The following is a 24,745-nucleotide window of genomic DNA, read 5'->3' as shown; positions in this document are numbered from 1 at the left end:
ACATAGGGAGTTTTGTAAAGCGCATTGTCTCGACACACACACTGGTGCAGCACCATGCGAGATGTGACACTAACTGGCCACAAGCTGGTATTGGAGGCTGCTGTCACTATGTGCAGCAGTAGATGGGTATTTCTGTTTCTTATACAATCAAATTTATCGTAGAGATAAAGGAGGGGGGGGGGGGGAAGCCAACTCACACAAGCTTGAAAATCACAGTCAACATTTTTTTCAAAGTTAATTCCATAACTGTAATTATAACCCCATAATAGTAATTATGGGGTACTGGGGATGAAAAAATAGTTAACATGCTTTTGGTACCATTTTCTCCTCTTCTATCCCAGTACAAACAATGAAATCAGTTCAGCATTCAGGCAGTTCTGCTCTTTGCAGGCAGCCCTTTCTCTAAAGAGTGTGTTTTCCTCAGATTCAGCACTGACATCTTTTCTTTGATCACAGCAAAGGAAGGAGAATATTTTCCTGAAGTAAGTCTTTATAGGCATTAGTTTCTGATAACTCAGAGCTTTAAGTTCAACAGAATACAAATGTCTGTCCCCTTCCTGTTAGCCTGTGTTGCACCCGTAATGAAGAGCAGCAATGCATAGCATTCAGGAGATGTTTACGTTGTGAGTACAAGAGGTATTCCACAAATAGCTATGTGAGCTGGTCAGCATCACCATGGGCTTGGCGAGGTGTTTGCCTCCTACTGTTTTTTGTCTTTTGAGATGTTTCATATTAGGCTTCTGCAATGGGTCTGGGACTATCCAGCTCATTTGTAGTGGCTGTTGTGTGCCAGCCCTTCTGGTCAGTGTCTCAACACATTTTAGATCTACCTACCTGGCAAATGCTGTCAATCCCTTTACGGTTTGGTGTCTTCGTTCCAGGTTCTTCCAGCTCTGGATACAAAAAGCCTCTTTTTGCTTGTACCAAAGCAATTCTGTGTAATTTCCAAATGCAGCTGTTTGAACAATTGTTTCAGTCTGATTTATCATAAACATTTGTGTATATATTAAAACTTCATGGAATTTTCATGCCTCTACACCTTTTGTTTCAACATGAACGGATCGAGATAATGTTGAATATGACATACATCATGAATTATCTGCTCAAGTAATGGGGGGAGGGAACTAACAGAGGGATGGTTCTTCCTTGGTAACTGTAACTGTAAGGATTGATGAAAGCAGAGTGTGTAACAGGAAGGTGTTCTCTGACCTTGCAGGTCAGTGGGGTGCATTTTTCATTTCCCTCCTGTACATTCAGCAGCAGGGACAGGGAGCTGCTGTGGGCTGGCTCTGCAGCTGCTGCTTTCTTGTGACCAATGATTCCCGATTTGTGGCCAACACTTGCTGAACCTTGAAGTTTTTTGATGTTCCTCTTCAGGGGATGCTTCATGGAGCATTTGCAAGTGAGACAACTCGGTTCACTTAAATGTAATACAATGCACAGGCATGAAGTTGCCACCAGAAAATAGAGGGAAATCATCTTCTCGGTGGTTCTGAAATATAGCTGTCAACAATATTAGGACATGGTCTGATGTTATATTTTACGAGATGTGGTACTTTGAAGTTCTATACTGGACTTCTATCCCTTATCATTTAAGAAATGCTCTAAACTTTATTCCAAACATTATTTTTTTTTACAATTTCTTTTCCACACAAGCCTTCCCCAGGTGCTTTTTGGTGAAGGTTTTCTCAAGGAGCCACTGGCAACCAGACTCCTCAAAGGCAAATGAGGACCTAAGATGGCTCAGAGAGCAAACGTTTTCTCACCTTCCCACCCAGCCCCACCTCCCAGTTCGATGTGGATCCCAGAGGACACCAAGCTCTTTTATTTGTAAGAGTGAAAAGTACATCTGTTCTCAGGGGACAGAACAGGTGGGAAATATGAGGTTTGAAATTTGAGGAGTTTTCAGATCCGTATGTTTGATCTTAATGTCCTCATCTGATCCACTGATCTGCAGGCTCTGCTTAGCAAGAGAGAAAATGTACCTGTTGTAGCAGCAGGTAGTACTGGTGAATGAGTCTGAGTACCAGCAGTAATCAGGCCACTGCATTACCAAGGTCAGCACAGATGGGAAACTGCTTTTGCTGTCCCTTGAGCTCACTGCTCATAATGACCTCTGCCTATGGCCAGGGTTCTACTATAAAGGGAGGTTATTTGCTCCAGCATCGATACCATCAGAGCTGGTGACATTCTTGAGGAGCTGAGGTAGGCCTGTAGGCCCAATGAATGTATCCCTGATTTACACTGGGAAGGATGTTGATAAAAGATGTTCTCAAAAATTGTTACACAACCACTCCTTTATGCTGCAGGTAAAAAGAACTAGCAGAGGAATAGCAGTTGGCTGATATTCTGTCAGTGGTATGCTCTTAAATATATTTGGCTCACTGCTGAGAAACCTAGAACAATCTCCATCCACAAGCCTCAGGGGTCACAGAGCTTGTTTCATGGTGTTTGGGATGTAACCAGCATGGCCACTCTGTTCATAGGTGCTCAAAGCTACCTCTAAAAGGCTGTGTTTTGCTATATACACCACTGTTGCTATAGAAGATTGTAGATGTTCACTGATGCTGTAATTTCCATTGGTGATACAGTTAATTCACTGACACAATGCAAGGAACATATGGAAGGGATCCATTTTCTAAATAATAAAGTAGACTTCAAAAATAAGGAGTTAATTAATGGGTAAATGAGAAATAATTGACTTCAAGAAGCAATACAAGTGCAAACAGATGAGAAGAGAGGTTAAGCTACCTGAGGCTAGAGAAGACGTTTGATGGCCTATGTGACATTCAGAGCAAGGTGAGAATTAAGAATGACAAAGAAAAGATAAAGTCTTCAAGCACATAACTGAGCAGCAAGAAAAAAAAAGATGACAGTGATAAGGGGTTTGGGAATGCTTCTAGAAGTGGTAACGTGGAATAGGATGACAAGCATAGCATCAGGAGACAACAATCCAGCAAAATTACATTCTGACTAAAGCAAGGACAAAAGAGGAAAACATATGAGGCACATCCTTGTAACCTTGAGAGCATTCATTTCATGCAGGTGAATCAAAGAGTGCCAAGAAGGGGTGCTGGCTAAAGAAGTTAAATGGAGTGTGGAAAATACAAATGGCATCACTTTGTATTAAGGTAATGTGCAGTATTCAGGCTGACACAAAAAGAGTCAAAGGTTTAAGCAAGAGCAACGGAAGAGTCGGAGGAGAATCTGGTAAAGGGGGAAAACATCAAAATTTTTTGTATATTTGCAACTCTATTTTCAGTCAACATAAATACATTTTCCAAATGGAATGTATAGAGTTGTAATTAGATATTCAACTCAGAAGTCTGATCAAGTCTCTTTACTAGACTTTTATGAGAGAAATACCCCTCATTTCACAATCACACCTTACTCACATAATCACTTTCTGACAGTACATACATTTGTGAACAATTATTGTTAAGGATGAAGTACAGAAGGAGTAAAATTTCATCAAAAATCTCCAAAGAGCACCTTTAGAGCTCACTAAGAATTTCAGCCACTGCCATCAAACCAGACATGGATGCATTAGTTTCACAAAAACAAGGTTAAATATCCCACTAGTTTTATGGGATAATTTTTTTTCACCGCTTTAATAAAAGTATGAACTATTAAAATAAGTTCTATTACTTACATACATTAACTATAATATATATTTTATGAGGGCTGCTCCAAAAGTAATGCCTCCTACTTGTTTATGTTGGCCGATGTTGGGGCAGGTACTGGTGGTATGGCAGTAGAGGCTGAACCTCCCCACCAATATTCCATTACATTTTGTTGCTGCGTGGCAGATAACAGCAGAGGGGCATTTGACATGGAAGTGTATGTGAAATAAAATGTTTGGAACTAAATTTCTTCATGCAGGAAAAAATGGCACCCACTGACATTATAGACATTTGCTGAACATTTATGGGGACCTAACAGAGGATGTGAGAACAGTGAGGCAGTGGATGTTGCATTTCAGCAGTGGTGACAGCAGCAGCAGGTCGCTCCTGCTAGTGCAGATGTTTATGAGCATGGCATGCAGGCACTTATTCATTGCTGGCAAAAAGACATAGCTAATAATAGTGACTGTTGAAAAATATTATTTTGTAGCTGAGAAGTTGCTCTATTGAGCAGAGTTATTGTGCTTATTGTAACTGTGATAGTTTTAATGGAAATAAATAGGAGACATTACTTTCAGAGTGACCTATATGTATGCAGCCTTCAGATTCAGGTTAGCTGGAAATACTTCTCCAAGAATGTGGCCAGGCACTGAAATGGGCTGCCCAGGGGATTGGTGGAGTCACCATCCCTGGTATTTAAGAGGGACGTGGGAAATATTGGTGGTAGATGGATGTTTGGACTGGATAATCTTAGAGGTCTTTTCCAGCCTTGGTGATTCTATGATAAGAGGAGCAGGAACTGGAGGTTAGACTTACCTCAACCTCCTGCTCTATACACAAACACACATACCTCAACTGGAACAAAAGCTCAATATTAGAGATAACTTTCATCTGCTGTATTCATTCTACCTGGTGTACCAGGAATGAGGATGAAAACAAGTTCCTGGGCTTCTACCATGAGCCTGGGACTAGCACAGGTAATGTCCCCTCTTTCTCCTCCTCTCATGAATCACTTTTCCCCTGGATGTGACTTGGACAGCCCTAACCACCAACACACATCCTGTGGTGAGACACAGGCAACCAGAAGACCTTTGGCACCCCATGTTCCCGTCAGTTGTAGAAGTGACTTGCATTGCTCCCTGAACCCTCCAGATATATTCTGCTGAGCGATCTGAATGCTCCATCAACTCTGGGGGCATGGAATGAAATTTAATGGGTAAAGTGTTTGAGTAATGCCACTGTTGCTGAACATATCAAATATGAGTTAACTCCATTGTTGTTGAATGTAGAAAATAATTTTATCTATCCTTCAGTGAGGTCTAGAGAAGGTTGTGTAATGTGCATGGAATAAAGCATCCCTCTAGATTTCAATCAGCTCTGCTAATTTAATTACTTTAAAAGCAGAAAACCTGTCTTTGCACAGAGGAAAATGGGGAAAGAAGGTAAGAAAATGTAAGAAAGAAAAAACAAACCCTACTAAGAAGAAGTGGGGAAAGTGTACAAAGTGTTATGAGCACAAAGGGGCTAGACAGTTCAGAGCAAGTAGGCAAATTACAGGACAAACTGCCATGTTACTGGAAATAGAGATGGAAGGGTGAGAAAGAGCAGGAAGAATGTGTGCCTGGGAACTGTGTGTCTGTGGCTCCTGCACAGGGAAACAGAACTAGCCTTGCAGGCTGAGATGGAAAATCACTTTCTTTTTCTGATGTAAACACTGCTAATCAAGTGTTTTTGTTATATCTCTCTTGTTATACTTAAGCTTTTCTTTTCTTGACAGGGAAAGATCCATAAGCAGTGTCAAATAAAGCAGAGAATAGGAACAGAGAATCACAGAGGAAAACATAAGATCATAAAAAAGCACAGTTGGTAGAGATCTTGAGAGGTCAGTGTCTCTAGCTTTTATAAAAATATATATATGTATATACATATATGCATATATAACTTAATAAAAGCATGATCTCAGCACTTTTCTTTTAAAACACCAAGGATCAGCTCAGTGCTTTGAGAAAAGGAAGACAAAAGCATAGGCACAAAGGTTTCTGTAAATAAACAAATAATAAAACTTAACTTTGAATCTTCATTCTGTAATTGCATTTTTCCCTTATTTTGTTTGCCGATATAAGGAAGTGTGTCATTGTTGCTGATTCTTTGTGCTTGTTTCATGGAATTCCCACAGCTTCGCTCCTACCTAGCAGCAGTCTAAAGTCCACAGGCTGGGAAGCACAGATTTACTTCATTCTCTGACCATAAGAATGCTTTGTCACGCTTACAGCTCTCCCTGACAGAATTTTGTCCAGCTTGTTCTTAAGTTTATGGAAGCTCCACTGCCACCCCAGCATCTATCCCAATGCTGTCCTGCAGAAGAAGAGGCAGCAAGAAATCCCCTAGGAACACAGAGGTCTAGCTCCATTCAAAGTCACCTCACCAAGCTGGACACACACCAGCTCTCACTTGAGCACTGGCAATAGGAGCTGAACTGCTGCCAGAAGTCATTCACCTTGCAGTGCCTTTGCTTCTTGATCAACAGTAAGAGTTCCATTGCAAGTGGATTTCCAGGCCCTTATGTAAGAACCAACAAGTGAATGCAGAGAGGTCAGAAAAATTAACTTTGTTCACATAAACCGTTTCTTATGAAATGAATAAAGGGGTGTGTTGTACTGCTACATATCACTTTTTAAGGCTCTTTGGAAACAAGCTGGATAAGGCATATAATTCTGATAAGCCCTGGCAAAGACAGCCCCGTTGCTCTGCAGTTTGGTCATGCTTGCTTGGACAGCTGCTTGCTGCAGTGAAGAAGACCTCATGCTCCTCAGACTGATGCAAGCACAGGTTTCCCAGCCCAGTTCATTTTAGATACTTCCATTGGAAGTGGAGGCCCCTGGACAACACGTGTAAAGGTACTGGCTATAGCTTGCTTTTCTCCCATGATCAACGAAGAGTGGTCTATAGACTCTTTGCATTGAATTTCATTGTTGTGAACTCTTCATTAAAATGTAATGAGACATGGAGCCTTCTCCTGAAAACACCATTAACCTAGGCAGGGGAATCCATGCTGTGGAGGAGGAGATATCCATGAGGTGATGTTTACCCCACATCATCCAGGACACCAGGTCCAGAGCTAAGAAAAGCCCAGTCCGTTGCCTTCATCTTCCATATCTTATTTATTTATTTTAGCTTCTCACTAGGAAAGAGAAGACTACACAGGAGATGGATCACCTGGCTGGTTTGGGATTCCACCTGACTTTGCGTGGCTTGGGACAAATCCCTTTCCTTTCTGGACTTCAGTCCCTTAGCAGTCAAACATCCATTTCTTAGAAAATATCACATACCGACTACATCTTCAGTCAGTTTTCATAAGCTCAAGCATGCTTGGTGTTCTTTTTTACAGCTAGTAGAAGCTTGTTTTGTATTTGGGAAAACCACAAACACCACTTAACAGCCCAGCAGCTGCTGGGTGTGATGCTTTGCCAGCTGCTAATTGCTGTGGTCTGTCCGCCACTGCAGATGAATGCTTTTTGAGAGAGGGCAGACACAGTTTACTGTTTTCTTTGTTATTTTGTTAAATTATATAATTTTAAAAATATTAATCTCAGAGGAATCTAAAATGACTTAAGAAAATTGTGGTGTCTGTATGCAACCAACACAACTGTGGCAGCATTTTCTACCAACTTTATGCCAAATAGATCTCTCATCTCTCCCATGCAGACAAAAACTCCCTCTGCAGCAAATGATCTTCAGCCATAATAAGTGTCACAGCTTCATTCAGGCTACTAATTTAAGGTTTTTGACAAATCTTATAAAAATGAATGGACAAAATCAAAAGATTTCCACCTGAACAAGCAGTAGAAACAAAAAGTCATTAATCAATGGCTACTCTGAAGTTTGTACCTCTTTGGTAGTTACCAGCAAGACAATGAGAGCAGGATTACTTCTGTGTTTTGTTCTGGCAGATGGGAGGCTTCCATGAGGCTGTTATCAAGGCTAACATTAGAAAAACAACCTCTCATTGTATTCTGTGACAAGAAACTCTAACTTACCTGTATAGCAGTGAGTGATTACAGCTGACTGCCCCCCATTTTCTAGTTCCATTAGCAATCAGCTGTTCATTTCCAAGAAAGGGAGTTGCTGCTTGAAGCCCTGAAAATGGAAACTGCTCGTCTCCTAGGTAATATAAACTAAATGATGAAACCTGATCATCCCTTCTGGCACACCATTCAAACCAGAACCTGAACATGCCTGGTATAATTGGAAAGACACAAGGAAACTAATGCATTTGTTTAAAGTCACAAGGTTTTATCTGCGTCCTCTGAGTGTTCATCCATACCCAGTGATAATACATCAATAACCACTAAAAGCACAAGCTGCACACCCTGTGCTTTCACCTTGGCAGAGCTGTGGGCAGTGACCAGCAATGCCTGTGAGACAGGGGCAGGCCCAGTGCCTGCAAGCCAAGAAGAAGCATGGCTGTACCAGTCCTGTGTGAACACATGCACATACTGCATATCCATGCAGAGCTTGCCTTTCATATGTGATTCTTGCATGAATTCACTGAAGAATCTAGCTGGCTTCCCATTTCAGATACTCCATAATTACCGGCTTTTGTCTCATCAAACTCATGCTCTTCAATTATTAACTTTACTGCTGCACTAAAATAGCGAAAGAGGCCATTGGAAAATATTGGGTCCTCTTGTTAGTATGGTGTCTACATGTATTTATTTTTAATTCTGTCCATGTGAAAAACTTCTAATTGCTGTACAGAATTGTGGTAGCATTTCAGAAGTCATACAGAAGTCCTAAGAACCCTGAATGCCACCATGTCTGCTCTTTGACAGAAAGCCCACAGTTTTATTTTAATGACTAAGTAATTGAACAAATGTGTATGCCCTGTCCTAGAGCATCTTAACAAGTGTCAGTTCTTTGATCTATTCTATTTGGTCATTTTTATCTGGGATGTGGCTATATTTCTCAGTCACATTACTAATAGGAACAGAAAGCCCGAATTCACTGCGTCAGGGAAGGATAAGTGGGGGTTAGGGAAAGGTTCTTCAGCAGAGGGAGATGAGCATGGCACAGGCTGCCCAAGGCAGTGGGCACAGCCCCAAGCTAATGGAGTTCCAGGAGCATTTGGCCAACACTTTCAGACACAGAGTTTGAGTTTTGAGGGCCCATTGAGCTGGGAGTTGGACTCTATGATCCTTGTGGGTCCTTTCCAACTTGGGATACTCTGTGGTTCTGTGATTCTATAGAGATAGGGGTAAAAAAAAATGAAAAAATCCGCAGCAGACCATTTGTCCTATTAGTCAGAACTGCATGATTATTATCAAACTGGTTAAATGTCAAAGGTGTTTTTCTTTACTTCCTTTCTTTCCTCTCTCAGTTATAGCTCTATCCAACCTCATACCCAAATAGTAGGCACTGGCTCTTCCTGCTGCATTTTGGTATGGGGTGGTGTTTGTAAGAGACAAGTAAAATGTAGGAAGTCTGAAGAGCTCACAGATGGCACAGCCAGAGCCCCTCACCGTGCATTCTTTCTGTCAGACCTCTGAAGTTCCTACCTCTGGAGTCTTCCCAGTAGCCGTGCTGCCTGTCTCCAAAATGAAAGGTGCCTATATCAGAGCAAGCAGTGTACAATAGGGAAAACCCAGCGCTGCGGACACTTCTCTGCTCTTTCTTTACAGGAAAAATTGGCTTTTGCCTTCCAAAGAGGATGCCTTATGTTTTTGTATCATTGTGTTCCCAACTGGAAACAGTTTGCCCACTCACTAATGAAAGTACTGCCAAGGTATATTTTCTCTTCCACAATGTATTCAGACAAAAAAAAAAAAAAATAAAATAAAATAAAATAAATTAAAAAAAATTAAGCTTGATCAGTATTTGCAGAATAACAATTGCTTTAATTTGGGATGCAAAGCACGGCTGGGTGATTTTTCTGTCTCTTCAAGACAAAGCTGTTAATCGTCGTTTTAAAAGGCATGTACATAATGCTATGAAACACAAAAGATTTGCTTGAACAGATTTTCATTTTTAACACATTTACTGCCTTAAAACTACTTTGGTTCATCAGCAGTAGGTTCCTGACAACTGCTGCTGTCTGAAAACTCTGTCCTCTTTCAACGAGAGGGTGCGAACGAGTGCTAGCAGCTGAAAAGTGGCACAAGGACTCTTGAGACCTTCCCGAGTCGAGCAGCAAACACACAGACAGCTCTCAGCGGCACCTCTGTCTCGCTGGAGACCTGTTTATTTCTTCTTCTGCATTCATTTCCTCAGCATGGCCATTCTGCTCCACACGCAAAAAGATTTTCTTTTGCGATCTGTAACCGCGTGCATCGAAAATAAGGATCAGCTCATCGGTAGCTCGAGGCGTCCTATCGTCATTCTGAAGACAGCTCAAAGCCCTGCCTTTGTGCTGCTTGAAATAAGCAGGAGCTGTGAGGTGAATCAGCAAAGATGCGGCGGCACGCATTAGCTTGGCTGTTGCATGCCAACCGCGTCTGCGGGTTACGCTATCAGGTTTGTTCTGTCCTCCGCCGAGACTCTTCGGCGGCTCGAACAATGAGGGGACGTGAGTCCCGCCAGAAGCAGGAGCTGCCGTTAGGTTCTGAATGGTCACAGCGTACAGCACGGTACTGAATGCGGAATCCCAAAGGAATTCGTTTAAAGGGGAAATAAAGCTCGGTAACAGCCCTAGGCTTCGAAAAGGAAGATTTGTGCGTGTGTGTGTTTACTCTTCAGGAGAGATGCTCGGATAATAAGATGAGGGCTGACTCGTAAAGACTCAGAGATGTTTGCAGTTCTATCCTTTAAACAACACCATCTGTAAAAAGATTCGGACAACTTTATAAGCACTGATGGACTGAGATTTTCAGCATCCTTTTGGCTCGGACACAGTCGGTAAATCAGGCACATCCCACAGTCGGGAAGCACAACTGGAAACAGCGCGCAGCCCCAGCTTTTCTTCGCTGATCTGGATCACGGCGAGCGATCAGCAGCCTGACAGCATTTATACCACCGTCCTGACGGCGAAGCGGCTGCATTCTCAGGCAGGCTTGTTCTGGTACAAACCCATCCTACCACCGCCTGGAAAACGGTACTGCCAGCAGGCTGGCCCTGCGTGGCTGCGGTCAGCGAATGACACGGAGGGTTGGGAAGAGGAGCGAGTGCTGATGAGGGAGGACGCTCCTCAGCGCGGCGATGTAAACGTTTCCCGTCCCCGTGCGGAAGGCGTCAGCGGCTCGGGATTTAAGTGCAGATGTCTCCTGCGCTAAAACTGGGTATGACTCCTTCCAATTACACGAGCACCCAAACAAACGAAAGCAGCAACCCACACTGTAGCTTTTTTTTAGTAGCTTTTTTTTTCCCCTACTCAATGGTACACGCAATCAGCCGCGCAGCATATGCCGCCACAACAATAGCTCGGCGACGAGCAGATGGCGTCCCACCTCCTCCTCCTCACCCCCCCCCTCCCGCTCCGGCGGCCTCCGACCACGAGGGGGCGCAGTCGCTGAGCCCCGCCCCGCTTTTCCTCTTTCCCCTCCCCCCGGGGTCAGGCCCCGTCAGCGGCGCGGGGTGAGTAGCGGCGGGGGAGGGGGGAGAGGAGGGCGTGCGCGCGCGCGCGCGGAGCGGCGGCCGTTGGTCGCGAGCGCTAACGGTCGCTCTCCGCTGTGAGGGGAGCGGCTGAGGCGGCGCTCCCGGGCCTCGCTCCTTGCGGGGTTTCCTCTCGGAAGCCTGCCGCAGCCGAAAGGCCTCTCCCGTGTGCGACATCCCTGTGGGTGCGGGGCGAGGCGGCCTCAGCGCCCTGTGCCTGCTGGGTTGCATTAGAGATCCTGCTCGCAGTAGCTTAGGTGTCCTTCGTCATCCCTCGTGCCCTTGTGTGTGAAAATGAGACTGGAGCCTTCGGGTGGTGGTGGTGACCACACCACTAAGGAAAGAAGGCTATTCCATCACGTGTAAGGTTAAAAAAAAAAAAAGAATGTGTGCTGATGGCTTCTTGTGGCAGTGTTTTTTTCAGGCAGTGGCCCGTAGGTAGCAAAAGCATTACCCTAAGAAGTAAAAATACATAAATAAAAATACAGGCCTGTTACAAGTAGAAATACATTTGCAATACAAGCACCTCGAACAGTGTGTTTTAGGATGCAAAATCTGAAAGTTAATCAGATTTGATTGCAAGTCAGTGTGCTTCGGCTGGAGGTAATAACAGCCAAGTCAGTTGGTAGTGCGTGTGCTAAGAGAAGGCTGTGTTGGAAGACAAGCTGAGTGCATGTTCTGTGAATGTACTTCTTTTAGTTAATTATACATATATATATCACATATATATATTTAATTCTGTTTTTAGGAAGCATTCATCATCAGCTGACATGTCTTCCAGCAAAACTCCGAATGAAAATGAAACGCCCAAAGAGAGAAATCCAGGACTGAGGGCTGCCCGAACAACCACTCTGTTCCGAGCTGTGAACCCGGAGCTTTTCATTAAGCCTGTAAGAGGCTCTTGCTGAGAGAAACTAAATATGTTTAGAGGCACGTTTGCTTTAAAACAATAGTTGCAATTTGGTGTGTGTTATCTTACAGTCTCTTGTTATGCAAACCCTGTAACGTAACCAAAAATATTTTTGCTTTTTTTCTACTCTGGTTGTCAACGAGCCCAAAGCTTAACATTGTTTATTACAACTTTCATTTCACTATTACATTGTCTGATTATTTTGTACCAAGTCACTTCCAGAGAGAAATTTGTGGTTACTTGTAATTTGACAGATTAAGTAATAGGAGTTCTCTTTCATATTTGAAGTGGTCCAAATCCTAAAATGCAAGCTTAACACTCAGAATGCATTATAATTATTTTAAATGTAATGAAAGATGGTGACATGGCAGAGTACTTTGAAAAGGCTTTTAGAGGGATAGCAGTGTGATTTAAATGTATTCACCAATATTTTTTGCTACAGCATTTGCTTTTATAATTAAGTTGATGATACTCTGCCTTTATTTACACTTGCAGAATCCAGTGGTGTCAGTAAGACAAGATGAAACCTTGTGGACAGGTAGCTTTTGTGGTGATGATAAGTGATCTCTTTTAGGGAAATACAATGAATGCCACTTGGCAGGAGCAGAGCACATTGTTTCAGCAGAATATCCAGATAATTTCCGTTTGAAACTTGTTGTAGTAACCTTCAATATTTGGCTGTGACCAGTTCATTCATGCTCAAGCAGCATTTGCAACCTGTGAAAGCATTTGCAACCTGTGAAAGCATTTGCAACCTGTGAAAGACAGAGGCCAATGCCTCTGGAAATTGAGAGACCTCTTTCTTAGAGAGAATTGTTTTGCTTCCAGAAAATCATTTCTCCCTTCTTGCTGTTTATCAAACTCACTTAGGTCAGTCTAAAGGAAGGCAATGGTGAGTTATAATGATATCGCAATAGTTCACTCTTCACTTTGTAAACTAAGATTGAAGAATGTAATGTTTGTGAGGGAAGAAGAATATTTTGACTAAAAATGCATGCTGTTGTTTTGTTTTTTTTTTTTGTCAGAACAAACCTGTGATGGCATTTGGACTCGTAGCAATTACACTCTGCGTGGCCTACCTTGGTTATTTGCACGCAACAGTAGAGAATAAAAAGGATCTCTACGAAGCAGTTGACAGTGAGGGGTCCAGGTATACGAGGAGAAAAACTTCCAAGTGGGACTGATGACATAAGGAAGGAAATAAGCAAATCAGCCACAGAACTTCTCATGGCTGAAAACTACTGTTTTTCCTCTGTCTGTTAAAATCATGGTTAAGTCTCTCTTGTGTCTTTTAATCCAGTATAAGTTCCATTATAAAATACCATGGCTGTACAAATAAATTGTAATTAAGATACATACAAACATAAAATTGATTTTAAGGATTGTTGTCTGTGATCTCTATAGTATGTCTAGACTGGTAAATGCCTTAGAAATTCATGTGGTTCAACTCATTTTCCTCTTTGCTTTCACTAAGTGAAAACAGGGATTATTTAAAGTGGAGTACATAATGCATTGTGTGAAAAGAAAACGTTGGTCTTTTGATCTTTTGAAAGGTGATCATTGCAGGGTTGCAAGTAAAAGTAATTTTAAGGTGAAAAGATCTGATGAAGATCCTTATCAGATGGTGCCCTGTGGGATTGGCTGGAGGGAGGTAGTTGTAACATTTCCTTAGCGTGGGAGGTGGGCCCATACAAGCCTTCCTGCTCCACTTTGCTTTGAGCAAGCTTTGCAGGTGGGTACTTCCCTGTTCCAGCACTGAGGCCTTACCCTGTGCTTCTCCAGCTTTGTCTGTGTCTGACACTTCTGGCAGACCAGAATGTGTGATGGGTGCTGCATACCAGTCCGGGGCCTATTTCTACCTCAAACCCTTGCTACTGATCTGGTTGCATTTTTTTTCCCATTCAGCTTCTCATATTTACACTGACATCAAGGGAACCCAAGAAGTTGAGACGCCTCCTTGCTAACACCCTCCTGGCCAAGGTGGCTTCGGTTGTGCCAAGGAAGAAAGGACATGTGAATGGCATCTGCTTTGCTACTTTGGGAATTACTTGTGGGACAAAAAATATTGAAGATAGCAAAAAGGTGACGGACTACCTTGAGGGATAGCAGAATCACTGTGGAATTTCCCTCTATCTCCATCTAAATCCTTCTGAACTTTTGATTTTTCTCCTGTCCTGTTTTGTAATTGTCTATATGCTAAATTCGGATGGACTTTGGTTAACTGCCTCCTTTATGAGAGGGGAAGTGAGCTATAGGAAAGCATTAGAAAGCCTTTAAAATGTATTCCCCTCTGATAGCCTACAGCAAGGGCCTAGAGCTAATCCAAAAGCATGCAGGTAAGGAGAGGGCTTGCCTTGTGGTTTGTGAAAGAATTTCTAGGTAAATTGAATACTCAGAGCCATCAGATGCTCTGCATATCCTGTAGAACATGTTTTCTTTTTAAATAGGAGGTGATGGGTCATTAGAATTAGTCTTGCAAGAAGGGCTACACAGGATGCTAGCCATTAACGTGTGAGTCTTGTGTGTTTGCATGAACTTAACTAAATGATTACAAGATGCCACAAAAAAAGGACTTCAGCTTTTCTGTGCGCTTTTTAAATACACACTTTGATCCTTCTACATGCAGATGATTCAAAGTGAGGAAGCCCATTCTGTCTCATTTTCACATATTTGGGAAAAATATGGGATTTGAGTTCTTAAATTTTGACCTACATTTTGTGGATCTGGAAGTTGTGGGGGGAAAGGAAGTGAAGAAGGGTGCAAGGCTGATGGTGCCCAGACTGGACGAGTGAATGTTGAGACTTGTTCTTATTTTTAAGTATCTTCTCCATATTTATTTGCATAAAAGTGACTTCCTTAATGCTACAAAAAATGATACATAATTAGGAGCTAGAGCAGTGCAAATGCAGAGAAGAATGTACCCAATTAACGGTCACTATAGTATTAATACTGGCATTTGCCATTTTAGTTACTTGATTCATACACATAACAATGACGTGTGAATTGGGATTTAAGCAAAAAAATACACCCAAGGGGAACTACATTAGTAGTAAAATTTGTTCACACCGAAAGCACTGCTCCCTTTGTGCACCTGGAGGATAAGCAAACAGCGCTGAGACAGTCTCTTTTGCCCTGTTTCCCTCAATTTCATTTTCAGTGCAGTAATAAATATTTACAATAGATGATAGCTGATTTGACAGGAACCGAGTCAGAATGATTTTCCATGCAGAGGCTTTTACAGCTCCTTGCCCGTCCCATATCTTCAGTGCTGACTTTCTCATCTTTTCCAATAGCAGCAACAAAATGCTGTGATTCAGACATCTGAAGCAGCAGCTATTGTTCTGCTCCTAAAATCTCCGAGTACACGGTTTGAATGGAAATTGTTGACATCCAGCAACAAAAAGCTGCACTACAAAGCCAAAGCCTGCTGTGCCGCTGCTGAACTATTACCAGGCAAGCTCTGTGAGCACAGAGTCCCACCTGGTAACAGTTGCTATGTGAGGGGCTGTACCAGGGCTGGAAGGGGTCATTCCACACAAACCTCCCTCATCTGCCTGCATCTTCTGTGCGTTACTGAGCTGGCAGCATGTGAATCTCAATCTGAAGGCAAACGTTTCCAACAACTTGGTACAAGTCAGTGGCTTCCCACTCATCCCTGGCTTGCATGGTTTTTTTTTGTAGCAATAATAAGGACTTGGCCTGCCAGCAAGAGATCTATCCAGAGTAGAGTTCTAACAGTTCAATAACCGCACTGCAGAAAAGTACTAGCACACCACAATGATTAGAAGCACAGATTTGGATTCCTTTGTTTGCTGTGCTGTATGTTCAAAAATAATACCACCGCCACCTTCTAACGCTACTTTTGATCGGATTCGGGAGTACAAACCTTTCAGGACGCGGTACTACACTCATCGTGATATACTGGGTGAGTTTGTTTCTGAAAGCCTTGTTTCACACTCTGAGAATTAGGAAAACTCGAAGTGCTTCTATATCTAAGACTCATGAAGGCTGTCTTGGTGAGAAAATTGCAGCAACCTTCTGAATACACTTAAGGCCTGCATATTCAGAGGGAGGCAGGGTCAGCTGTCCTGTGGTGCATGAAGACATTCAGATTTGTGCACAGTGAAGTGTGCAGCAGAATTAGCTGTAAGTCTTAGCAAATGTTTTCTAAGGCTCACTTGGCTGACATTGGCAACATTCCCTCATTCTTCTACAGCTAGGCTGCTGCATCCTGAATCCCACCTTCTCATACCTGAGTCTGGTTGTTGACCATCACTTGAGCCAAGTTCAAACCTTTCAGTCAAAACCGATTTTTCCATTGCTATTGATAGGATTATGAACAAAAAGAGTCTTTCATCCTGCTATTTTAGCAATTATCATCCTAAATCTCAATGTTATGTTTGTGTTACACATAGCACAACTTAAACATGAACACAAGTTAAAGAAGCAGCATATTCACTATATTAACTGTAGGAAAGAGCTAAGCATCTGACAAACTGCTCCAAAGAATGATACAGCATGCTGGTAGGAACACTCCAAAGCTGAGGGTTGGTTTTTCTGGCATAGCAGGATTGTAACCTCAAAGATGAAGGAAAACATATGGTCGCATTCCTATGTGTGAGGATCTGACACAAGCCTGAAGCATCTTTATAAGCTATGCCTAATTATCATAGGAGTTTCTGATCACTGGTATAAAGTTTTGTAGAAATTGTGTTGTGAATTTTAATTAACACATGTTGCAATAGGAATGTGTTTGGTTTCTATTTTAAACAAGCAGGAGATTGTCAGTGTGCTGAGAGGAATGGGGTGAATGCTGGGTATGTCTCAGGAGGCAACTGCATTGACATACACAATGTAAAACATGTCCAGAAAGCTATAGGAACTCTTTTAAAGTTATTTCTTGTTACTGCTTAGTATAATGAACTGGGGAAAAGCTATGCAGCCTGGGTACAACGTGCTTCTTGTTAAGGTTTCCACATTGTTGGACTTAGGTTTATTTTGCTAATTTAAATCAGTTGACTCCTTGTCTCATTCTTCTACCCTTTTCCATGTACTTCATGTTAGCTCCATGAAAGGGCTCTGCCCACCTGTAAAGTGGGGAAGATTGGAGAGGAAGATCGAAAGAGGGAGATTCAGCCCTGTACTGGCTGTTTGAAAGCTCTGGTCCTTTTTTTTGTTTTCTTAATAATTTAGGGTAAGAATATGTGACTCTTCAGCCCTTTCAAGCGTGGAGAATGGGATCCAAGGCAATGCTTAGGCAAGACACTGAGTAGGAAAGGGAGAGGATCCGAAGTCCCCTTTTTGAGGTGGGGTTTTGCATTGCAGGAAGTCAACTTTATCCATCTCTCTCCAGCATCTTCTCTTCTGGGCAACCCTTGGTGCTAAAGACTGACCTGAACAAGCAGGGCTGTCTGCTCGCTTTTATCAGCAGGAAGAGATGGTGGTCTGATATTTTATTTAGACTCCCCACTGTGCTGACAAAGGGAGCAACCCCCATCTTACGCTCAGGGCAGCGGCATGGTTCAATTCTTTCTGCTCCATTCCTTCTTTCCAGGAGGGATTAGTTGTGCTCTTGCACCACTGCCCTGGGCCTTCCTTGGGTCCAGCAGTCCCAAAGGCAAAGGAGTTTTTTTGTATGTGTGTGCTCTGTTCCAAACACCTAAAAAATGTGTATCGTACCATAATTTCTTGTGTGCTCCAAGAGCAGCATGACGGCATCTGAGCATCCTCCTCAGCTTTGGAATGTTAAAATTTACACCTTCAGAAGGCAGATTTAATTATGCTTAAGTTCTGAGCCAGGACTCTATCCTAATTCCATAAGGCCCTTTTTTAAAGACCAACTTGTATTATTGCATTTGTGGAACCACCTAAGCTATCAAATGTTTACCTACATGTAAATGTATGTGAAATTAAACTGCATGGGTTTTAGCCTTTTAATGTTTAACTTAGTTGTAGAACCAAACAAAGCAATGAGAGGAGAAGGCAGAGTTTTCAGCATTCTGGTTATTTGCTGTGTGTGATCCCCATTTGTTGGTTGTACAGAGATTGGTGCAAGCATTCAACAAGAGGAGCGTGAAAGGAAGGAAGCAGAGATACAAGAGCGCATTGAAAAAATGAAAGCTGAGCTTTGGTCTCAGGTAAGTTGCATTATACTACTGTAATTTAAACTATGATGATTCTTTGGAATAATTAACAACTTGGAGGTTACAGCAACAGAGCTGTTATTAATTTCTGCTCATTCTTTGTTCAGATTTTTGAGTGCACATATTTCTGTGTGCGCGTATTTCCACAGTTTCAGATCTCAACAAAGCCTACTTTGAACCAGCAACAAATTTTACTTCTGGCCAGAAAACGGCCTCTAAAGCATGCAAGAATTATTGGCTAGTAGAGCTGTTCCCTGTAGTGCTGTGTAAGATTCTGAAACTGCCCTTCATATCAAACGTATATAGATAGTGGTTAGTACTGTGGCAGCCCAGTGCTATTGTATTGAGCACATTCTTAACAGGAATCACTGTGTTTAAATTATCTAAGGGAACAAAATGCATTTTACCATATGGTTTAAATTAATTTGCCTTGATTTTTTAAATAGAAAATACGAAACAATCAATTACATAATCTCTGCTTTGTCTTAATAGGATGTTAATAGAGCATGAGCAGCTATGTTTATATAATAATTTGTTTTAAAGGCTGAACAGTACAAAGAAGATGCAGTGGATAAAGCTCTCACAGAGGCAACTGCTAACCACAGTGCGTTTGTACAAGACCTTAAATTAAAACTTGAAAAGGAAATAAAGGTATGGAACAGTTTGCTTTCTTTACATGGGAAATATGATGGAATTATTTTTTTGACATCTAAGAGTATCATTCTATGTTAAAAATATGTGTTATTTTTCTTATGTTTGAGATAACCAGGACCTTCATTTATTTGAGATGTGAAGTCCAACTCTCAGCTAGCTGGATTTTTAGTTTGCTTTCAGCACATCTCACTTTTTTTTTTATTGAATCAAGTTTGTGGACCTTGTTGGAAGTTGGCTATAAGGCCCTCATTGAGCCAGCCACTTAAGCTGATTAGGGGCACTTCTTAAGGTCAGTTAAACACAGGTTTAAATTTAAATCTCTTCTAATGTGTACATCAAAGCTGGAAATGTATTTGTCTGATGTACTGAATCTGGAGTCTAAATGATGCAGCAGAAGAGAAGGAAAACTGCCAGCATATGTGTATTTCTAAATAAAGCACACCAACTGCAGCGTTGTATTTCTATACACATTTAGCACATACTTCACACGGCTGTTTGGATATCTGGGGGAAGACCCAGAGATATGTGTGAGGAGAGAGGAAGGCAGCAGAGTTCCCTACTCTCTGCTCTGTGTTACCAGGCTGCATACTGCTGGCACTGCCTTCCATCAGCCGAGGAGTGCCCACAGGGAATTGCCAGGGTATTTTGTTGCATACAAGATTCTAAATAGCTGGCTGTTTGTACTGCAGGCTGTCACAGCACTGTGCTTGGCATTTCAAGAAGAAAAGCAGTGAAGTTTACAGTGCTCTTAAGTTTCTGGCAGAGCTCGCTTCGTTTTATGGAGCTACTTTTCAAGGGAGCTCTGTCTTTTGCTGTCACAGCATCTGCCATAGCCAGCATAGCTGGCAGAAGCTCAGTTCCTTGTGTTTAACCATTCAATTACATACCATATGACTGTTATACATCTCTCAGATGATAGTAGAACTCAGTGCTCAGGGTTTGAATGCGTATTATTTGCGTGGGAAAAAGTTGGCTCCAATGACTTGGGAGCAGAGAGAGAATTCTACAGCTGAAACAAAAGAAAAGGCAGTTATAACTGAGGTGAGGGCACATGTTTCATGTTTTGTAGTTCATCTTTCTTGCAGTTCATTTTATGTGAGCTAGCTGCTTGTAGCTTGGAGAGGTGATGGCAGTACCTTTACTCAACATCTATCTGAGCAAACAGTGGCAGCCAACAATGCCTCTTGCTGAGTGAATGATGGAAGTTCTTTCATGCCTTCAGCTGATGGCCTCAGAGCTGCCTTTCTGTATCAATGGCTTTACCTGGGCTTCTTGTAGGCAGTCCCTAATGTTTTTCACTTCTCAGCAGTAGACAAACAACCAGCATCCACAAAAATGTGAATGGTGGCAAAGCATCATAGATCACTGGGCAAAGAGTTAGGTGGGCTGAGCTGCTTTCCTGGGTAGTTGGATTTGACAGGGATTTGGCCTGTCGAGGGCAACAGATGTGTATTGGTATAGGTTGAGTTGTCTGATATTCCACGTGTGTGTATGTCCATCCAGACCACCTAAGAATAGTGTTGTCACACCTTTATTTACCAAACTATGCAGTATCTTGCTGACAAGCATGGCAAGGACCAGACTTCATTTCACTCTGTACCATGTCACCAGCCATGTGAGCTTGTGAAGAAAGTATATCAGGAAATATTTAGTGTCTTAAGCATAAGACATGGATGATGTGGAATTATGCTTTTAAGGACAAGATTAGTTTCTTGCCCTGTTTACTGGTGATGAAAGATGCAGAGAATCTCCAGGTAATGCAAAGCAAGGTCTTAGGAAGATATCTAATGGGCCTGATGTGGAGGGGAGAGCTGCATGGAAGCAGAGGACCTACCTGTGGATAGCATGGTATTGAAACAGCAGTTTTCACTGCCCGAATTGGCATCAGGCAGTCATAAAGATACCAGGATTTTAGTTACATTTATAAAAACAGCTCCAGAATTTTTATATTTGGGGTGTACGTATTGCAGTGTTTTAGTTTGTGAATGCCGCCATATAAAATTCCCAGCTGATGAAAACAGTTCCCTCTGTTACACCACAGTCCTGAGCTGCTGACTAAGCCTTGGCCACTCTTAACCTATAACCTTACAACAAGTCATTGTAATTGCCCCATAATGTTTTCCTGAAGGCTGTTGTTCTGCTGGGCTTTAACTGAAGATGACTAAACAATAAATAGTAACTGCTGCTCACATCTAATTTTAACCTTGCTTAGGAAGTGGTGAGGAAGGCAAAGGCAGAGATGAAGGAGTACATGGAGGAGGAGCAGAGGAGAGAAACTGAAGCCACAGAGCAGCGCATGGCTCACAAGCTCCGGTGTGCCCTGCTGGAGTGTGCCAAGGAGAAGATGCAAGCAGTGGCTGAAGCCAGGAAGCAGGAGAGGGAGTTGGCACTGAGTGAGGCAGCCATGCAGCACAGGTACTCCTAGTGCTTTCCTGACTTGGCTGGTAAATGTGCTGTGCTAGAGAAAATGACCTGTTATGTCAATGTGCAGATCTTCTAGGAAAAAACTCTTTAGAAAAAAGCTATTGGAAATGCCAGGTGACTAGTAAAAGTCCTGAGTTCCCTCACTGACTCCACGTACAGAAGTAAAACCTATTTTGTTCCTGAATGCAAGTACCATAGATCAAAACAGGGATCCAAAAGTTTTGCTTTTTGTGACTGATGTGCAGTTACTGGAAAAATGGGCTCATGGGCCTGTTGTGCCATGCAAGACATCTCTGCAAAATTGGAAAAAAAAATTGTCTATGAGGAGATCTGTAGGGTGGAGGACAATTTATCATATAGATAAGCAGTGGAGGGAAAAATAACAGAGGGCAGAAATTGTCTCCTCTACATTCAACTCTTTGGCTTAATGGTGCCTGATACATCATTCCTTACATGTCCCTGAGCCACCTTGGGTGAACAGCCCCCTTATAATGTTTTGTGTTATAAATTCCGTGTTTTATTACTGTCCTGCTGATAGAAAGATGTTATCAGTACAACTTAAAAAAAAATATTATGGATGAATCTGCAGTTTAAAAACCAGTTTCTGTGTTTCACTTCAAGACTGCATTTTTACTTGGAGGCAGATTTGTTCAAAGTCTGTTTGAAAATGAGTGTGTTCTTAAATGTCAGCCTAAAGAGACCTGGATGAAGCATGAAATATTAGTGCTTTAAATTACATTTTTTCATCTGAAAACAATCATCATTAAATATCACTGGAAATCCTTGGAGATGCAGAATCTTCTGCAGTTGGATACCCAGCTACCCTCTTCTGTGTCATCAGTGGCCTTCTTTTATTACTCTGTTTTGTTACAGAGGTCCTATGTAAGTCTTGATTTCATGTACATTTGTAGTTGAATAAGAAAGGTTTTTGGAATAGATAAATTGTTTTATTTTTTATAAGCTTTAATAGCAGGTGTTCCATACCATAATTTTCTTCTTTTTAAAATAGAAAGCACATAGAGCAGCTCAAAGAAGAAAGCATGTTAGCTGAGGAAGTATATCGCAGGACTATAGAGCAATTAAGCACAGGCAGATGTAACGAGGTGAATGTTGCCCTGAGTATCAAACAAAAAGAGAATCAGAATGAAATGGAAAAACAGATGAAAGAATTGAAGACTATACATCTTGATGAACTGGAAAAAGTGATGATTACGCTGAGAACAGCTGAAGACCAGGTAAAGGCTCTTGAACAAAAACTGGAAAGGATGACAGCTTGGAAGGACAGCCTGGAAACTGAAATACAAGCAACAAGACAAGCTTTTCAAAAATATATTGATGCAACCTTTCCTAACCTGTCCCCGGGACAAGCAGATTTTATTCTGCCACTCAGAACAACACTTGAACCAAAGGACATCCCAAAAGAAGCAGAAGGCGGTGACAATGAATGTAAGAGACCTAATACTGAGAGCATGAGGGTCACAGCCATGAGTAAACAGCACTTCAAGTAGGTGATGCTGAAAAATAAATTCATTGCAGTTCACTGAATTGCATGAGTGTATTTGGAATTTTTATTAGAGAAATAATATTTAGAGAAAAATAATCACCACTATATTAAGTAATGAAGTGATAATCCATGCTGAGAAATTATCCATTAATTTCCATGAAAGTTCACTAGGTGAATCTGATAACTTTCTGTATTAAATTATAGAAGGTGACCCTACCCATGCTTCTTCAATAAATTGGATTCTATATTCTGTTCTGGTAGATTATTGCACAATACTATGTTACCTAGATAGAGTGAAGTGAGGTAAGACAGGTCTGGAACTGGCCTCTGTTATGTTAAGAATAAAGAGAAGTCAGAACAACAGCTGGCAGACAAAAGAAAGTACACTTCTTCAGATGTAATTTTGAAACACTTATATTGTGCATTGACTTATTTTTCCAATTGTTTGGTTGTGGGTTTTTTTTCCATTTTTAAGTGAAATAGAATTCTTAACCAGAACACATAAGATTTTTTAGAAGGGTTTTGCAAATTCTCCTGAGTATTCTAGATGTTTCACATTATCAACTGGTCTAGCAGCAGTTTACGCTTATGAATGTGGAGTCTTTCACCACAAAGAAAAATGATAGAATCATACAATGGCTTGTGTTGGAAGGAACCTTAAAGATTATCAAAAAGATTCAACAGTAAACAGATTATGACAGTCAGTAATGGGGAGTGGTGGTCTCCATCTCTGTATAGGACACAGCCACCTCTAGAAATCATATAATCACAGAATATCCCAAGTTGGAAGAAACACACAAGGATCATCGAGTCCAGTTCCTGGCTCCACTCAGGACCACCCAAAATTCAAATGCTGCTTCAACTCTGGCAGGTTTGGGGCCATGATTGGACGACTGAACATTAGGGGCTGTGTGCCAGCAACTGGAGAGACTGAAGTGTGCGTTCTATGGGTACATATGCTAGCGTATAACCTCTAGCAAATATCAAGGTGGACAAACTAACAGGATAAAAAGCATAGGAGCCAAGTAACCAAGTGGCTGTAAGCTTGGACTAGATGCTAAAGAGACTGGAAGGTATGAAAGTTGACTACCCAGAGGACCAGGAGGTCAGAGCCCAGTGATGAGACTGTGAGGTTTGAAGGTTGACTGCTGGTGAGGTCATAAGCCTCAGAATCAGCTACTAGACTTGCACTTGTTTCAGAAAAAGAAGTTACTCTTTCTGATAGCCCACTTGTCTGGGATGCAGTTGTAGTTGAACTGACTGATAGAGACACTTTGGGATAAGAATACTCTGTGGTTCATGTTAGCCCTGAATCCCTCAAGCATCTAGATCAGGCCAAACATCCCTGTGAGGGCATATCCTATGTCCTTCCTGGTTTACAGCTCTGGGGGCATATTTGGAGCCAGGTGACAGGGACCTGAGATCTGGTCAGCTGTGTCTGTACACATACACATGGCAGGCCTGCTGTTGGGTCAACTTACTTGCCAGTGTATGCATAGTTTATAACAGCCTGTTGGGCAGTGGTATCACTTCTCCTTACCTTTTAGGAAAGAAAAACCATGTTTCAGTACCTAAAGGGAGCCTACAAACAGGAGGGGAATCAACTCTTTGAAAGGGTGAGTGACAGCAGGACAAGGGGAAATGGTTTTAAGCTGAGGGAAGGGAGATTTAGGTTGGACGTCAGGGGGAAATTCTTTACAGAGAGAGTGGTGAGGTACTGGAACAGGCTGCCCAGGGAGGTTGTGGATGCCCTGTCCCTGGAGGTGTTCAAGGCCAGATTGGATGGGGCCCTGGGCAGTCTGGTCTAGCATTAGGTGGGATGGTTGGTGGCCCTGCGTGTGGCAGGGGGGTTGGAGATTCATGATCCTTGAGGTCCCTTCCAACCCTGGCCATTCTGTGATTC

The 24,745-nt window shown here is 42.1% G+C and overlaps 2 protein-coding genes across 5 annotated transcripts; both read left to right on the top strand.

The window, feature by feature from the left end:
• Window positions 1–9,508: 9,508 nt before the first annotated feature.
• SMIM8 (small integral membrane protein 8) lies at window positions 9,509–13,501 on the top strand. Of its 4 annotated transcripts, none has more exons than XM_031610970.2 (3): window positions 9,509–10,894; window positions 11,956–12,097; window positions 13,143–13,501. In XM_031610970.2, the coding sequence occupies exons 2-3, from the start codon at window positions 11,978–11,980 to the stop codon at window positions 13,299–13,301; spliced, it is 279 nt and encodes a 92-aa protein (XP_031466830.1). In that variant the 5' UTR covers window positions 9,509–10,894; window positions 11,956–11,977; the 3' UTR covers window positions 13,302–13,501. The 4 variants fall into 4 exon arrangements, with proteins under 4 accessions (XP_031466830.1, XP_031466827.2, XP_031466829.1 ...); XM_031610967.2 differs by lacking the exon at window positions 9,509–10,894 and adding an exon at window positions 10,916–11,189; XM_031610969.2 differs by lacking the exon at window positions 9,509–10,894 and adding an exon at window positions 11,213–11,574.
• A 2,108-nt stretch (window positions 13,502–15,609) lies between these two features.
• Window positions 15,610–22,883, top strand: C2H6orf163 (chromosome 2 C6orf163 homolog). Its single transcript, XM_031610966.2, has 5 exons — window positions 15,610–16,042; window positions 18,160–18,254; window positions 18,804–18,911; window positions 21,127–21,329; window positions 22,348–22,883. The coding sequence occupies exons 1-5, from the start codon at window positions 15,895–15,897 to the stop codon at window positions 22,844–22,846; spliced, it is 1,053 nt and encodes a 350-aa protein (XP_031466826.1). The 5' UTR covers window positions 15,610–15,894; the 3' UTR covers window positions 22,847–22,883.
• The last annotated feature ends 1,862 nt before the right edge of the window (window positions 22,884–24,745 follow it).

The sequence above is a fragment of the Phasianus colchicus genome, chromosome 2 (genome assembly GCF_987193195.1).
Source record: "Phasianus colchicus chromosome 2, bPhaCol1.hap1.1, whole genome shotgun sequence".
Classification (NCBI taxonomy): Eukaryota; Metazoa; Chordata; class Aves; order Galliformes; family Phasianidae; genus Phasianus; species Phasianus colchicus.
The sequence above is the reverse complement of the archived record's forward strand: the minus strand, read 5'-3'. Positions and strand labels throughout refer to the sequence as shown.